The sequence below is a fragment of the Oncorhynchus mykiss genome, chromosome 21 (genome assembly GCF_013265735.2).
Source record: "Oncorhynchus mykiss isolate Arlee chromosome 21, USDA_OmykA_1.1, whole genome shotgun sequence".
In the NCBI taxonomy this organism is placed as follows: Eukaryota; Metazoa; Chordata; class Actinopteri; order Salmoniformes; family Salmonidae; genus Oncorhynchus; species Oncorhynchus mykiss.
Window position 1 is genome coordinate 31,907,775 of NC_048585.1, and position 17,189 is coordinate 31,924,963.

The following is a 17,189-nucleotide window of genomic DNA, read 5'->3' on the forward strand; positions in this document are numbered from 1 at the left end:
CTTGCAGATGTAAGAGAAGAAATACGTACTGCCCTGCCCACTTCACTGTTGCTCCAAGCAGAGGAAACTGCAGTTCTGAAATACATCAAAAGGCGTGAAGACTTCTGCCTGAAGCCCATACGCCGCAGCGTACATGTTGGACCCCGAGTATGCTGGCAAGAGCATCCTGTCTGGTGCAGAGCTCAACAAGGCCTATGGTGTCATCACTACCGTGTCTCGCCACCTTGGCCTGGATAAGGGCAAGGTTCATGGCAGTCTGGCGAAGTACACTTCCAAGCAAGGGCTTTGGGATGGCTTTGGGATGGAGAAGCAAGGACTTTGTGGATCTGAGGCCCTTTCCTCTGTTGCCTCCATCATCCTCCAAATCCCACCAACATCAAGCCGCCTCAGAGCGCAACTAGTCCTCGTTTAGGAACACACTGGCTGACCAATACAAGGGTTGAAAAATTGGTGGCCATCCGAGAAAATGTGAGGCTTTTTGAGCCTGACAAGCCATCCTCAACCAGGTTGGAAAGTGACAGCGAAGATGAGGCCTTAGAGTCTGACGTTGAGGAGGTCCAAGGAGAAGAGATGGAAGCCTGAGAGGAAGCCTGAGAGGAAGACAACCAAAGCTTTAGTTTCTAGACTATCATTTTACAGATGCATGTTGAAAGTTTTTGGGAGATGCGATGGATCATTCAATATTCCCTTTCTTTTGATGTTCAGTGAAATCATCCCATGTGAAAAGTCAACGCATTTGAAGTTCAATTCATAACTAAATGGTTTATTTTTTCCTTTTGGAAGGAGTTTATCATTTGCAATTATGTCTACTTATGATAAGGTAAAAGGTTTATGTTTCTGTCTACATATGATATGGTAAATATATCCAATGTAAAAAAACATCTACATTTAAATGTATTAATATTGATTCCCATATATTACCGTTAATTCCCACGGAAAGTTTCCACCTCTGAATATTCCCCAAAATGTGTAATCCGCGTCTCTTCTTCTTATTGGTGTCCTTTAGTAGTGGTTCCCTTGCAGCAATTCGACCATGAAGGCCTGATTCACACAGTCTCCTCTGAACAGTTGATTTTTTATTGATTTATTCTTTAACTAGGCAAGTCAGTTAAGAACAAATTCGTATTTACAATGACGGCCTATGATGTTGAGATGTGTCTGTTACTTAAATCCTTGAGTTCATTTGAGCTGCAATTTCTGAGACTGGTAACTCTAGTGAACTTATCCTCTGCAGCAGAGGTAACTCTGGGTCTTCCTTTCCTGTGGCGTTCCTCATGGGAGCCAGTTTCATCATAGCGCTTGATGGTTTTTGCAACTGCCCTTAAAGAAACTTTCAAAGTTCTTGAAATGTTCCGAATTGACTGACCTTCATGTCTGAAAGTAATGGACTGTCGTTTCTCTTCGTGTATTTGAGCTGTTCTTGGCATAATATGAACTTTGCCCTATTTGTTAAAATACCAATCTTTTGTATAAAACCCCTACCTTGTCAAAACACAACTGACTGGCTCAAACACATAAAGGAAAGCAATTCCACAAATTAACTTAACAAGGCTCACCTGTTAATTGAAATGCATTCCAGGTGACCACCTCATGAAGCTGGTTCAGAGAATGCCAAGAGTGTGCAAAGCTGCCATCAAGGCAAAGGGTGGCTACTTTGAAAAATCTCATATATAAAATATATTTTGATTTGTTTAACACTTTCTTGGTTACTTCATTCCATGTGTTATTTATGTATGTAGAAAACAGTAAAAAATAAAAACCTTTGAATGAGCAGTTGTTTCCAAAAGCTCTACTAAAACAATCGACCAGTCGACTAATTGGGATTAGCCCTAGTGTGAAGTATAGTATTCTACAGAATTCTATAGTAATTACTGTAGTATTTTTCATGTGGGCATTGACTCTTTATTGCAGTCAATCCATGGGAATTGACTACATAACACAGGCAAGCAATACAATAATCTCAGTAACGGACAGCCAGGCAGGCATCCACCTCCCAGACAAGCTACGACAGAAAGGCATGATACACAACCCTACAACCCATCTAGTCTAGCCACTGTGTATCCTTGACTTAACTTCAAACTGCTTCAAACTACACAAGGCCAGAATGTTTCCTTAACATTTCCTGTACAACTGCCAGATCCAAACCAGTAGGTGATTTTTTCAGATGTGTAAAGAAGAAAAACAGCATTCATTATCGCGATAAAGTATCGTAGCAATGCCAGCATAGAGCCGAGTAGTAAATTACTAGCCTGGTCCCAGATTAATGTTATGCAGATGGCAAGACAGCACAAACAGATCTGGGACCAGGCTAGTGCATTCCCCAGAAGGCTGTGAAACAAGCAGTGGTCTGACGCTCCATAGCAGCATGCACCTCATTAGCTGATCTAATTGACCCTGCTACATGAAGGAAGAGAGAGGCAGGTGGTGACGTCAACTCCCAAACTACCAGAAACACAGCTCCACTGCAGCCCACAGAGGAAGAAGTTGGTATGTAAAGAAGTTGTGTGAAGACTATTCCAGTTTGGAATCTTGCTGTAGTATGGAACACAGAGCAAAAGGAGGGAATTCTGGAAGTCTGAGAAGTAGTGTTTGAGCTGAGAGGAAGGATACAGAGGTAAAAAGGTTGGGTGCTTTCGATGCTGAACTTCGTTTCAGAGGTATTCACAGACATGTTTTGCGTGACAGTAATAGCCAGTCCTTGTCATATAATTTCCCACCGGCTCCATCATCTATTGTGACATCCCTTTTTTGTGACTGAAAGCAAATGCGCGCACACACACACACACACAACTACAATGTAGCTGATGGCTGTTGAAGGGAATAACTGGAGCCATTGTCCGGACCCACTGAGGCAGACTGAAGATGCGTGGGCAAATGCGTTGGAACAGAGCTATTGACTGACACAGGGGCCACTCTCTTTACCTCTCTCCATCTATTTGTTACCTTACCTGACCACTTTGGTTCCTCCTCTTATGGCCTGCATATCAATCATACACCCAGTGCTCATGTACGAAGCCAGGTTGATCTCGGAGAACTCCGCCTGTGAAACAAGGAGAAAAACACCACGCTGAGTTATACACATTCACTGGGCGATAGAAGTATCAAATGACTGTAAAACACAATTTACATGTGTGTCTATAGGCCTTAAACATAAAAAAAAGTCCTAACTTTCAGCATTAACATAAAAAGCCTTTCTGGCTTTCTGTTAAAAAAAAGACATCTTTGAACTATATGAGTAAAACATTCCACGCACACACACACGCACGCTTAGATGTGAGTGGGAAACATCAAAGTAGTTTGCAACAGATAACACCCATCACTGATAACCTATGTCGTCATGTGAGTGGTAGGCTCTACCACTTAAGCTCAAGTCACCCCTTCTCTAGGGGCATGAGGGACCATAGAGTTACTATAACGAGAAACCCCAAGTCAATGAGGTCAATGGGTGGTAATAGTATTTCTCTACTATATTATGGCAGACCAGCTTGATCTACTGTCTCTATTACATTATGGCAAACCAGCTACATCTACTGTCTCTACTATATTATGGCAGACCAGCTGCATCTACAGTCTCTACTATATTATGGCAGACCAGCTACATCTACAGTCTCTACTATATTAGGTCAGACCAGCTAGATCTACTGTCTCTATTATATTATGGCAGACCAGCTAGATCTACTGTCTCTATTATATTATGGCAGACCAGCTAGCTATACTATTTCTCTGTGATGGGTGGGGTGGGAGAGAGAGCTTCGCGAGAGAGAGCGAAAGAGAGACTAATCAAGTTATCCAGAGTCTGTCTGTGGCCTCCCAGAGAGGACAGGGCAGCAGAGGCCTTGTGACAGGGAGGGAGGCTTGAGCCCAGGCAGCTACTTAATGACTTGATCGAACTCCCAGGCAGAGCAGAGATCCTCTCTGGAGGGGAAGGGACACTGCAGCTTGGCCTGTCTGGAAGAGAGCTCTGGGAACAGAGGGACTAGAATGGGGCATTAGGGGCCAAGTGCCTCCATTGCCTCCTGTAATTACAGGTTTGAAATAGATTTGCTCCAGAGATTTAGCTCCAATGAATCCGGTTTTAGTCGCTCACTTGCTGACCGTGTTCTCAGGACAGCACCTTGCAAGGGGACACGTTAAACGCATATTGTACCCAAATGTAATAAATTCAGTAGATTCCAAATCTACATACATCCACTTCAACCCAGACACAAGTCACATACATTATATTAGCCGTTAGTACATTTTTCTGCAGGGTAAATACCGCACAGTACATTCAGGAACATGCAATGGGTGTGGCCCTTTGGGGAAACTTGGTATTGGGACACAGCCACTTTCCCCATCCATGGTGAACCCAAGAGCATAATATCCAAACGCATGACATTCTCCATATATGGCATGTCTGCTAAAGTCAGGGCTGATAAAATACACCATATTTATGATTGAGAACCAGAGAGACTGGCCAATGAATGATGCTGTCCTAAACCAGGAATCAGGAAGGAATTAAACTCTAAATTTAAAAACACATTTTACATATTTAAAAAAAAAAAAAATCCCTGCAGTTAATTCAGTTTGGGATTGTTTTTGATCATATGCTGGGTTCATGTCTTTGTTTTTGACCTTGGTGACCTTGTTTGGCTGTTGGTACCATGACAGATGGTACCAGCACCCTAGACCCACACCAATTCACATACCTCCCCATCAGATCCACAGATGATGGAATCTCAATCGCACTCCACACCACCCTTTCTCACTTGGACAAAAGGAACACCTATGTGAGAATGCTATTCTTTGACTATAGCACAGCATTCAACACCATAGTGCCCCCAAAGCTCACCCTTAAGCTAAGGACTCGGACTAAACAGCTCCCTCTACAACTGGATCCTGGACTTCCTGACGAGCCGCCCCCAGGTGGTAAGAGTAGGCAATAATACATCTGCCACGCTTAGTCGCCTCCTGTATTCCCTGTTCACCCATAACTGTGTGGCCAAACACGACACCAACACCATCATTAAGTTTGCTGACGACACAACAGTGGTAGGCCTGAACACCGACAATGATGAGATGGCCTATAGAGAGGTCAGAGAACTGGCAGTGTGGTGCCAGGACAACAACCTCTCCTTTAATGTGAGCAAGACAAAGGAGCTGATCGTGGACTACAGGAAAAGGCAGGCCGAACAGGCACCCATTAATATCAACTGGGCTGTAGTGGAGCGGGTCGAGAGTGTTAAGTTCCTTGGTGTACACATCACCAACGAACTATCATGGTCCAAACATACCAAGACAGTCATGAAGAGAGAACGACAACCCCCCCAGGAGACTGAACAAATTTGGCATGGGTCCCCAGATCCTCAAAAGGTTTTACAGCTGCACCATCGAGAGTATCCTGACCGGTTGCCTCATCCCTGGTATGACAACGGCTCGGCATCTGACCATAAGGCGCTACAGAGGGTAGTGAAAACGGCCCATTACATCACTAGGGCCAAGCTTCCTGCCATCCAAGACATACATAATAGGCGGTGTCAGAAGAAAGCCCATAAAATTGTCAGAGACCCCAGTCACCCAAGTTCTGTTTTCCCTACTACCACACGGCAAGCGGTACCAGAGCACCAAGTCTAGGACCAAAAAAACTTCTCAACAGCTTCTACCACTTAGCCATTAGACTGCTGAAGAATTCATAAAAATCGGCACCAGATAATTTACATTGACTGACCCCCCCCCCCCCCCCCCCCCCCCCCCCCCCCCCCCCCCGCTGCTACTCACGTTTGTTACCTATGTATAGTCACTTCACCCCCACCTACATGTACAGATTACCTCAACTAGCCTGTTTCCCCGCACACTGACTTGGTACCGGTGCCTCGTTAGTGTTACTTTTTATTATTACTTTTTATTTTTGTCGTCTTGGTAAATATTTTCTTCTTCTTGAGCTGCACTGTTGGTTAAGGGCTTTTAAGTAAGCATTTCATGGTAAAGTCTACACTTGTTGTATTCAGCGCATGTGGTAAATACATTTTGATTTGATTTAGCTTCACTGAGGGACAAAAAGCTAATGAATCCTAAAGAAAAAAGACAACATTCCTGCCCTACTTTACTGTGAACATGCTGCCATCATGTTAGCGCTGTGGAGATGGAGACCAGTCACTGAGGAGGACAGTCTACTCAGGATGGAAGGTGAGGTGAGGGTTAGGGGTCAAAGGTCAAGAAGGATTGGTTTCAGTCCATATACTGCAGTGTGGGATGTTACAGGCCAATGTTACAAAGTCAAAGTAGAGCTCGTCTTAAGCCCTCCAAGTCCTAGCTAGGTGCTCCCATTAGAGAAACCAAAAGCCCCGCCGAGAGATCAGCAAGATGTTGACCTCAGACTTCTAGCGGTAACATGTGTCAGATTTAACATCACTTTTAAGTATGTAGAGTGACACTAATGCAGGAATTTTAATGGGTTCTCAATGTGTAGGCCTGCCCCTTTTCAACTATGAAAAAAAATCTAATTTGGCAGATCTGGTTGACCCCAAAACACAACATTACAGCGTGGTGGTGGTATCGTCATTTGTCGTGGTGGTATCGTCATTTGTCATAAGAGGAATATACATGGGATCGTAGTGGGCCAAATTCAATAATTCACTATTTGTAAAGGCTATATGGTTAACCAATGAGACACCAATCTGAATAAACAAGGTACACAAAGTGTACAAAACATTATGAACTTTCCATAATATAGACTGACCTGGTGAATCCAGGTGAAAGCTATGATCCCTTATTGACGTCACTTGTTAAATCCCCTTCAATCAGTGTAGATGAAGGAAGGACTTTAAAGAAGGACGTTAAAAGCCGAGACAATAGAGACATGGATTTTGCAAGACAAAAATATTATAGTGCCTTTGGCATGGGTTATGGTAGTAGGTGCCAAGCACACCGGTTAGTATCAAGAAGTGCAACGCTGCTGGGTTTTTCCACGCTCAACAGTTTCCCCATGTCTATCAAGAATGGTTCACCACCCAAATGACATCCAGCCAACTTGACAACTGTGGGACGCAACCTGGGCCAGCACACCTGTGGAACGCTTTCGACACCTTGTAGAGTCCATGCCCTGACAAATTGAGTCTGTTCTGAGGGCAAAAGCGGGGGGTTTAAGTCAATATTAGAAAGGTGTTCTTAATGTTTGTATATTCAGATTGTGGTAGAGGCAAACAAGATGGGACCGACATGGTTTAGCTGCTCTAGTGTTAATACGAACTTTGTCAAAGTAAAGCCACAGAAGGTCGTTAGAACATGTGCTATGCAAATAGAAAAACAAAAGCCATCTGTGTAAGCATTGTATTTGGGCCGATGAACGTGGATGACAAAAACGCCCCAGAACATGGATGACTTAAAGTTCCCATTCAGGCATTGTGAGTTCAGCCTCTGAAGTATTGGAGAAACATGAGCTTGTCCTCGAACCTGAAAAGCATTCTGAAACCTCACGGATATGTGGCAATCTTGAAAAAGGCCACAACCTGAAGAGACCATAACTTTCCTTAACTTCTAGTGTTTGTTATTTGTGCACCAGCATTTCCAGCAAAAGCCCTTCAGCTATATGGGTCTCCGCAGAGTGGATACTTAGTAGGAAAGGATGCAGGCTAAGGCCTTTTATTTGAATAGAAAACAGTGTCTTCTGTACAATTTGTTGCAACCAATATACTACAGAATCCTAATCAAAATGCTCAATAAAAAAAAAAAATATATATATATATATATATATATATATATATATATATATATATATATATATATATATATATATATATATATATATATATATATATATATATATATATATATATATATATATATATATATATATATATATATATATATATATATATATATGCCTTCCTTTCAACTCTGTGGCCAGCACAAACAAACTATGGGAGTGCATGTCTTCCAGAACAATGTGCCAACTTAAGAAAACAGTAATTTATTTTGTATGAACCCACCCTCTTTTTATTATTGTGTTGCGCTCACAGAGGAATAGAGAGCAGGGGGCGAGTAAATGCCCTAATCTTATTTACAGGACAGCAAGGCGCCACTCCCAATGTGCCTCAAAGACAACACACTGGAACTTGGCTCCCTTCCTCTCCTTAGCTCCTCTCCACTGATACCCGCCTCTCAACGAAACATCTGTGTGCTCGGCACAATGCTTTGCCGTCACCAAGAAAGACTCTTAAATGACACACACACACACACACACACAAATGCACAGAGAAACACACAAACATCTACACACATGCCACACATTCCAGTACACAGATCTGCAATCTGGCAAATTGCAATCCCTCAAGAGGGGCAGACGTTGACATTTGCTGTGACCAGATAAAACCAGAAGAGTGGGCTAGTTTCTGGCAACAACCAAAAACACTCCACAACTCCTGCTATTGGCTGGCTGGGTGAGGCCCTATGTCATGGGACAGTTATGGATGAGCCATTTGTGTGACTGGGGCAAGTGCCCGGGACACGGGGCCGTTTGACAATGCCATGGTTACCATCAGGGTAATAGATTCAACTGTGTGTTAGAGCAGCTCTCACCCTGGGAAAGGGAAACAGGACAGGATACATGGGAACTGCCTTCTCTCCCCTTTAACTGCCCCCAGTGCACAAAATCTGCCTTCCTCTAACCCCCACTGCTATCGTCATTGATGTCATTTAAAAATGCGGATCTCTGTGTTGCCAGAACAATTGCAGTATTTCTAAAATGTGCCAGGAGGCTGTAGTACAGTCGGATGCTGGTACCCAACATACCAAGCACTCCGGCCAGAAAGCCATCTTTCTAGGACTCTTCTCAGAGTGCCTAAATGTGACTCACACCAAATAATGGCAACAGTTGTCTACCACAACCTTTTAATAGTCGAGGAAGAGGATCTGAAGTACTCCTGTCCTAAATGTTTTGTTGTTAAAACCCTACCCTGGCCTCAAGAAGAGTGTTCCATGATTGAACTGATTAAAGTCTCTCGGGGCTCTGTAGTGTTCCATCCTTGTAGCGGTCTCGGGCAAATCTTCACTTGAGATGGAGTTATGCATGTGCACTCTAACTTGTGCACAAATTCCTCGACTAACCGGTGCCCCCGCACATTGACTCTGTACCAGTACCCCCTGATTATATAGCCTCACTATTGTTATTTTACTGCTGCTCTTTATTTGCGACTTATTTTTTAGGTATTTTTTCCATTGTTGGTTAAGGCTTGTAAGTAAGCATTTTACTGTAAGGTCTACACCTGTTGTATTTGGGGCATGTGACAAGTACAATTTTATTTGAATTAGTGTATGAGAGTGTTTGTGTATTTTAAAGTCTATTAGGCCCTCTGAACAGCTGGCGGAGGGTATTAAATCAGAACGCTGAGAGCACTCTGCCCAACTGTACCACACACACAGGGCCCCAGGACAAGTGGACAGCACATAACACAGCAATACTCCAAATATGCCCCCCTCAATCTCCCTCTCTCCTCCCCTTCTGGCCCTCACTAACATCACACAGCGCTAATCTGAAATCTTTGGGAGTATTTTTAGAATTCTGCTAATGAGTGTCATTGAGGTTCAGGTGCACAAGATGCCTTTCGCTATGGTCAGGTGACAAACGAGAACTTTGGTGGTCTGGAGTAAAACCACATACAAATCTAAAGCATTATCCTAACATTCATAGCGTGATAAGTGATTTTACTCGAACTCCGCCAGCTTCTGCTGGCAAAAAGCCTGTGATTGATATTGACATCTGCAACAGTTCTAGAACAATTCAGTTCTGTATGAGGTGTCATGCTCTTAGTACACAGGGTACTGATAAACAAACTCCTAGAACTGTGGCAAACCCTCTTTCACAGAAAGGATTCTCTGCTGACCCCTTCATGTCTGAGCTGCATTTAGCCTAAACCGCCTGCTCCTCCCCCCTACCATCCAATCATTAAAGGGCCCATTATATCTCCTGTAAAATAAACAGCCTGACCAGATCCCTTTCGATATATATATACACACACACAAAAGTAACAGTCGGAGTGGGAAACCTAAAATAGCTCCTGGTGATAAAAATAGATGTGGGGTAGGCAAAGGAAGGCACCCATCTTGTGGTTTCTTTTGGGTCCAAACACAGCCGTTTTTTCTACAACAGAAATGACTTGTTTACCTGGACTAGATACACTTCACCTCATTTATCTGAACAAACGTGTGCAGCATAGTAAGGCAGGAGTCTGAAGAGAGCAACAACCTTTCCATAATAGCGACCTTCGTATCGCCTATATAGGGCAGAGCTGCACTTGCTCAAGTTGGTCAAGAAAGGGCAGCAGGAGTCTTTGTACAGTTTGCCAGTGCTGAACATCAATCTTGTAACAACATCAACACAGATGCCCTGAGGGGGGGGGGGGGGGGGGGGGACGTGAGTCGATTACTAAGGGTAAGGAAAAACAAGGTGGAGGGGAGCAGAGCAGGAATTCTGTCCTCACTGAGGTCATAGGCCTGGTGAGCAGATGTTTTCCCTTCTGACCCGTCTAGAACTCGTTGGACGGTGGATGGGAACCAAGAGAAACAGGCTTTTATACAGTCGCAATCGAACCTCCCGGACGTTCTAATCACGTCATTTGCCCAATTCCGTAAAATGTAATACTCCCCTCCTCTACTCATGAACAAGGGTTGTCGAGTACCAACATGCACCCAGTAGACGGCTATTATTCCATTTGGAATCATGTCTGTGACGTTAGCGTCGCATTGACGCAGATGAAGCAAGCAAGCAGCCTTGGGAAAAAACATCACTCACAGGGGAAAGAAACTGAAAGTCATGATCGAGATCCTCAGCTTGGCACTGCTTAGCCCCCAAGCAGAGAAAAGCAGCACACATCCAATAGACTTCAAAAAGAGACAAACGGGCACTGTGGGAGATCGGGGGGAAAAACATAAGCCCTGTGTATGTCCCTTTAGAGCACATCAGCAAACTGAACACACACTATCTCCTAGCACAAGTGTGTAGAGGATAAGAGTGGGCACAGTCAAAAGGTGCTGGGTATCTTGGAGCACTTATTGAGAGATTGATAAGACTCCCAGAGGGTAAGTCAATGAGGATCTGGGCAGCAGCTCAAGGCAGATCTGTGCCAAATGAAAACCCTGGGAACGAGTTCAGTTGGATGTGCCTGGCATGAGGCAGGATACCTGTGGTACCTAGGGCAACATCTGTCATGAGGCAGGATACCTGTGGTACCTAGGGCAGCATCTGGCCTCAAGAAGGTGGGGGGGCTTTGTTCACACTCTTATATATGGCTACTTGCAGACATGGCTGAAGCTAGCTTCACGCTAGATGATAACGCTCATTCTTATGGAACTCGTGAAATTTAGGGAGCACAATGATGCATTTGATTAATGTTAGGTGGGACCAAACTTTCAATTGATGCACTGCTCTCTCATGCAACCCAGTGAAACATGAGCGTGAAGAGTATATGCAAGGACTATTCAGGCACAAGGTGACACCGATATAGAGCTTAGCTATAAGCTGAATATAAAAAAGGCCCAGAGCTCTGTTTGTAATCTGCATAGTGCAATGTAGAGTGTGTTGAAGACATTTTGTAATCTGTGTTTAAGTGTTAAGGGTTTTATACATGTCAAGGCTTCAAGAAAGTAAACCTTCAAAGCAGGGCCTCGGCCGTGTGGAGGAGTGATTTATGACAACATGCTCACAACTGAAATATTTTAATGGGGTTGGGGAAAGGGACATATCAAGAGATACACTATATATACACAAATTTGTGCACACCCCTTCAAATGAGTGGATTCTGCTATTTCCGCCACACCCGTTGCTGACAAGTATAAAATCGAGCACACAGCCATGTCTTCTCCATAAACAAACATAGGCAGTAGAATGGCCTTCCTGAAGAGTTCAGTGACTTTCACCGTGGCACCGTCATAGGATGCAACCTTTTCAACAAATCAGTTCGTCAAATTTCTGCCCTGCTAGATCTGTCCCGGTCAACTGTAAGTGCTGTTATTGTGAAGTGGAAACATGTAGGAGGAACAACGGCTCAGCTGCGAAGTGGTAGGCCACACAAGCTCACAGAATGGGACCACAGTGTGCTAAAGTGCGTAAAAATGTGTCTCTCCTTGGTTGCAACCGTCACTACGGAGTTCCAAACTGCCTGTGGAAGCAATGTCAGCACAATAAAGCTCGCCGCAAATGGACTCTGGAGTAGTGGAAACGCGCTGTCTGGAGTATGAATCACACTTCACCATCTGGCAGTCCGACGGACAAATGTGGGTTTTGTGGATGCCAAAATAACACTACCTACCCCAATGCATAGTGCCAACTGTAAAGTTTGGTGGAGGAAGAATAATGGTCTGGGGCAGTTAAGGTTTGGGTTGGCCCCTTAGTTCCAGAGAAGGGAAATATTAAAGCTACAGCATACAATGCCATTCTAGACGATTCTGTGCTTCCAACTTTGCGGCAACAGTTCAGGGAAGGTCTTTTCCTGTTTCAGCATGACAATGCCCCAGTGCACAAAGAGAGGTCCATACAGAAATGGTTTGTCGAGATCGGTGTGGAAGAACCCTGACCTCAACTCCATCGAACACCTGCGGGATCAATTGGAACGCCGACTGCAAGTCAGGCCTAATCTCCCAACATCAGTGCCCGACCTCACTAATGCTCGCGGCTGAACGGAAGCAAGTCCCCGCAGCAATGTTCCAACATCTAGTGGAAAGCCTTCCCAGAAGAGTGGAGGTTGTTATAGCAAAGGGTGGACAAACTCCATATTAATGCCCATGAGTTTGGAATGAGATGTTCGACGAGCAGGTGTTCACATACTTTTGTTCATGTAGTGTTCCAGACCTCAATAGGCCTCTTCCTCCTTCTCTCCCTCAGCTATCAGACACTGCTATGGGTAGCCCGTACACTGCCTGTGCCTCAGACTGGCACCTTATATGGCAGCAGCTGGGTGAAGAGCAGGAGAGAGCTAGCTAGGTTGGCGTTGGGCACAAGTTGAGTTCAGAGCAGAGTGAGAGACGACAGCACTGCAGAGCTAAGCTAAGGATGTAGGAAAGGGAGGAAAAGAGCGAGAGAGCAAGGTGGCTCTGTTTTTAACTGGAGTTTTCTAAAAAAAAAAATAAAAAAAAAGGGCTCATCATCCCATCACATTGATCCAACTATTCAAACAGGGATTGGGTTTCCTTCATCCTTGAGCTTTATGTTAGATGTACTACTAACAACCGGCGAGGGGTCCGGCTGGGCTGTGTAGGGCGGGAAGGTTGGAGGCGGTGGGCAAATAGCATCTGACTTGTTACCCTGCGAGGAGGACTTCTGGGAAACAGCAGAGGGTCTGGCAAAAAGAACAAGGGTTTAGGGGGCTTGAGGGTGCGCCCCCCCCCCATAGCGGTCCCGTCACTCTTGATTTAAGGGTCCTAATTAAGAGCTGCCACATGTTTTTATTTGGCTTTGCTCTCAGCAATGCCACAAACTGCTACAAAAAAGCAGAGCCCCCATATTTCACATCTCTTTAAAAAAAAAAACATGATTTTAACTCAGAACTCCAAGCCCCACTAGCCCGGCTACAGTCTCAATATTACTGAGAATGAAAACAACAGAGTGTTGAGCAAACAGACAGCGTATATAGTCCCTGGTCTGGTCTTTTGTAGTTCGCTTTTTCCTTCTCCAAATAAATCCCACCACTTAATTTCAAAGACAACGACTCCGGTCTGCCCAATCGCTTGCGGATGTATGGCCAAAATTTTAGGAGGGAAATTAGATGTTATCTACCCACTGAAAATATTATGTCTAGACAGTTGCGTATACATTGGCACTGACGGCATCTTTTCATATATATATATATTTTTTATATAAATGCCATTAAAAAAACTGCCGTATTTGTGCTACAGGGTTACGAACTCGTTACTTCAGGGGATAGTTGGTCTGACAAAACATTTGTAAAAGAGCTACCTGATGGGAGAATCAGAGAAACCATTAGGATGTGTTAACACAGTGCAGAATGAAAATCAAACTACGGTCATTGCTAGTTTCTAATAAAAAAAAAAAATTAAAAAAAAGTGTCGACTCAGAACTGTAAGGGACTGCTTCTGACACGAGTCCAATAAACATTTAAATCCTCCCTGCATGTAATCCAATGCTGAGAAGACGAGTACATAAAAATAAGTACATTCCATCAGGCAGCCAAGCACATACTGTACACACACCAGAGCATGCCAACATGATAACAGGCTAACTGGGGCATGGGAGTAAAAAGGTCTTGTACTTAGTGTCTAATAAGTATGTAATACCTGCTGCTACCCAGCTGTTCAAGCTCTCACATGCTATCCTAATGGTTCTTGAATAAACAGCTTGGATTCTTAGTGGATGATGGGGTAAAAAAGAAAAAAATAATTGTGAAAGATGTGGGTCAAGTCAATCACCCAGGAGGGGCATCAGCTGAGCTAACATAACCCAATCCCTCATCTGAGCCAAGTCATCAGTCCCTCCAGCTCTAACGCCACCAACCTGCTCCACCCGGATGTCGTACTCCCCGTTCAACTTCTTCCCTCGGAAATACTTGGCCCTGTGAGGAAAGAAATGGGAAAGAGACTAATGAGACAAGATCACAACTTTCAGAGCTTATAACCTTTCACCACACAGTAGACTAGGTGAGTTTCCAGACAGAAAAAGATTCTCTACAGGCTTGATATGACCCGTGTAGAGACGACTAGAAAAATAGCTTCTCCAGTATCACCTAAATTCTGTAGAATTATAAAAAGGTATCCGTTGTAGTGGCCACCTGTGTATACCATTACACTTGTTTTTCACCAACAGAGAAAAGTACGTAGTCACAACAGTATGCAGTCAAAACAACCTCAGAATAATCTGTTCATTTGAAGGTGAACGGAAAGCCTCTGGAGCAACGAACCGCCCTTGCTGTCTCTGCCTAGCCGGTTCCCCTCTTTCCACTGGGATTCTCTGCCTTTAACCCTATTATAGGGGCTGAGTCACTGGCTTACTGGTGCTCTTTCATGCCGTCCCTAGGAGGGGTGCGTCACTTGAGTGGGTTGAGTCACTGATGTGATCTTCCTGTCTGGGTTGGCGCCCCCCCTTGGGTTGTGCCGGAGATCTTTATGGGCTATACCCGGCCTCGTCTCAGGATGGTAAGTTGGTTGTTGAAGATATCCCTCTAGTGGTGTGGGGTAGAGGTTGACCGATTATGATTTTTCAACGCCAATACCGATTATTGGAGGACCAAAAAAGCCGATACCGAATATTTAAAAATTTAAAAATAAATAAAAATAAATAAAATAAAAAAACGGCCATTTTTTTATTTTATTTTTATTGTAATAATGACAATTACAACAATACTGAATTGACACTTATTTTAACTTAATATAAAACATCAATAAAATCAATTTTGCCTCAAATAAATAATTAAATGTTCAATTTGGTTTAAAACAAAAGTGTTGGAGAAGATAGTAACGTGTGCCATGTAAAAAAGCTAACATTTAAGTTCCTTGCTCAGAACATGAGCACATATGAAAGGTGGTGGTTCCTTTTAACATGAGACTTAAATATTCCAAGGTAAGAGGTTTTAGGTTGTTAATATAGTATTTATAGGACTATTTCTCTATACCATTTGTATTTTATATACCTTTAACTATTGGATGTTCTTATAGACACTATAGTATTGCCAGTGTAACGCCTGAGGTTCTGACTTGCTGCACCCTCGACAACTACTGTGATTATTATTATTTGACCATGCTGGTAATTTATGAACATTTGGCCATGTTTTGTTATAATCTCCACCCGGCACAGCCAGAAGCCTGGTTCCTCTCTAGGTTTCTTCCTAGAGTTTTTCCTAGCCACCGTGCTTCTACACCTGCATTGCTTGCTGTTTGGGGTTTTAGGCTGGGTTTCTGTACAGCACTTTGAGATATCAGCTGATGTACGAAGGGCTATATAAATACATTTGATTTGATTGAGGAAGGCTGAAACGTCAAGTTTTCCAAAATAGCTTGAGACCATTGACATATTTGTTTCCATGATTACAGCATTACAGTATAGTACCATACAAGCAAACTTTCCCAGACTAAAAACCGTCTGAGCATCATAATCAGTCAGAACATCATATCTCCCACCTATTAGGCACCTCATCAAGAAACAGCGAGCGAGCGGGGAAAAAGGGAGGCGGATCTCAAATCAAAAGTATATTACAGATATAACTCAATGCCCCTGAATAGGACTCAATGTCCCTGTACACAAACAGTAACAGATGCCCTTTTTCTGTCTGAAAACATAATTTCCTGTTCCTAACCGTGACATCCTTACAGGCCAGGCATCAGGCTTCACTGGCATCAAACACCATAGGCAGGAAACCTGATGACACTTTTAGACAGCCTTGAAACAAACACACCCACAAAAACACAAGGAACAAACGAGGCAGAAACCGACAGGGACGGTGTCACTTTAAAAAGTGAAGGGGGTGGACATTCACATAAATCTGGACATTTCAGATGTACTACCTCTCGTGCACACTTTCGGGCGTTAAGAGCTTTATGTTTATAGCTTGTGTCTTTGCCAACACTCTGTGGGTCCAGCCGGTGAACTCTCAACCCTAGCAGGCCTGGGCCGGTTATCAATCTGTCAAGGGCTACATGCTAGCTGTTGGTGTGTGTGTGTGCGCACGCTCACGCTCAGGCTGTTAAAGATTTAGAGTAACTGCCTCTAAACTTCTCTTTGGGATTGCACATTTTCTGTTCACACTTTTTTGCCTTGGTGTCTTTTCAGTGACACACACAAAAAAAAAAAAATCATCCAAGCTTCTCGCATTCGTTCCAGTCTCTTCTTGCAACTTTCTACTAATCACTCCTTGCATGGCTGGCCCAAGAACAAATTACTTGAAAGGACATTTAATTTCCATAGTGGGGTTAAAAAAAAAGTTAAAGTTTAAAAAAGGACCACCTGTGTGCACGCACGTTGCACAAAAAAGAAAAAAGAAAAATAAATAAATAAATAAATCCTCTGGGCCTCGATAGACCCGCTTCAAGCTAATGAGCAGTCATTGTGGCTGCAACATTTTAACAGTGTAATTAAAACATTTTCTTTATGGAAAAATCACTTCTTGGGTAACAGAATACTATTTTTTTTATTAGTTTGTTACTGTTGGACAGGTCTCAAACCTTCTCTAGCACGAGAGCTACTTTTAAATTATGAAACATGTTCAGAG

At 43.5% G+C, this 17,189-nt stretch overlaps 1 protein-coding gene across 1 annotated transcript in view; it reads right to left on the minus strand.

Annotated features, from left to right (window-relative positions):
• The window catches only part of LOC110500248 (synapsin-3), a 125,092-nt gene that overhangs the window by 84,084 nt on the left and 23,819 nt on the right, over nucleotides 1-17,189 (minus strand). The window contains exons 3-4 of the mRNA XM_021577500.2: nucleotides 14,483-14,540; nucleotides 2,949-3,040 (exon numbers count right to left, since the gene is read on the minus strand). Of these exons, the coding sequence (XP_021433175.2) occupies nucleotides 2,949-3,040; nucleotides 14,483-14,540 (150 nt within the window). The remainder of the gene's footprint in view (nucleotides 1-2,948; nucleotides 3,041-14,482; nucleotides 14,541-17,189) is intronic.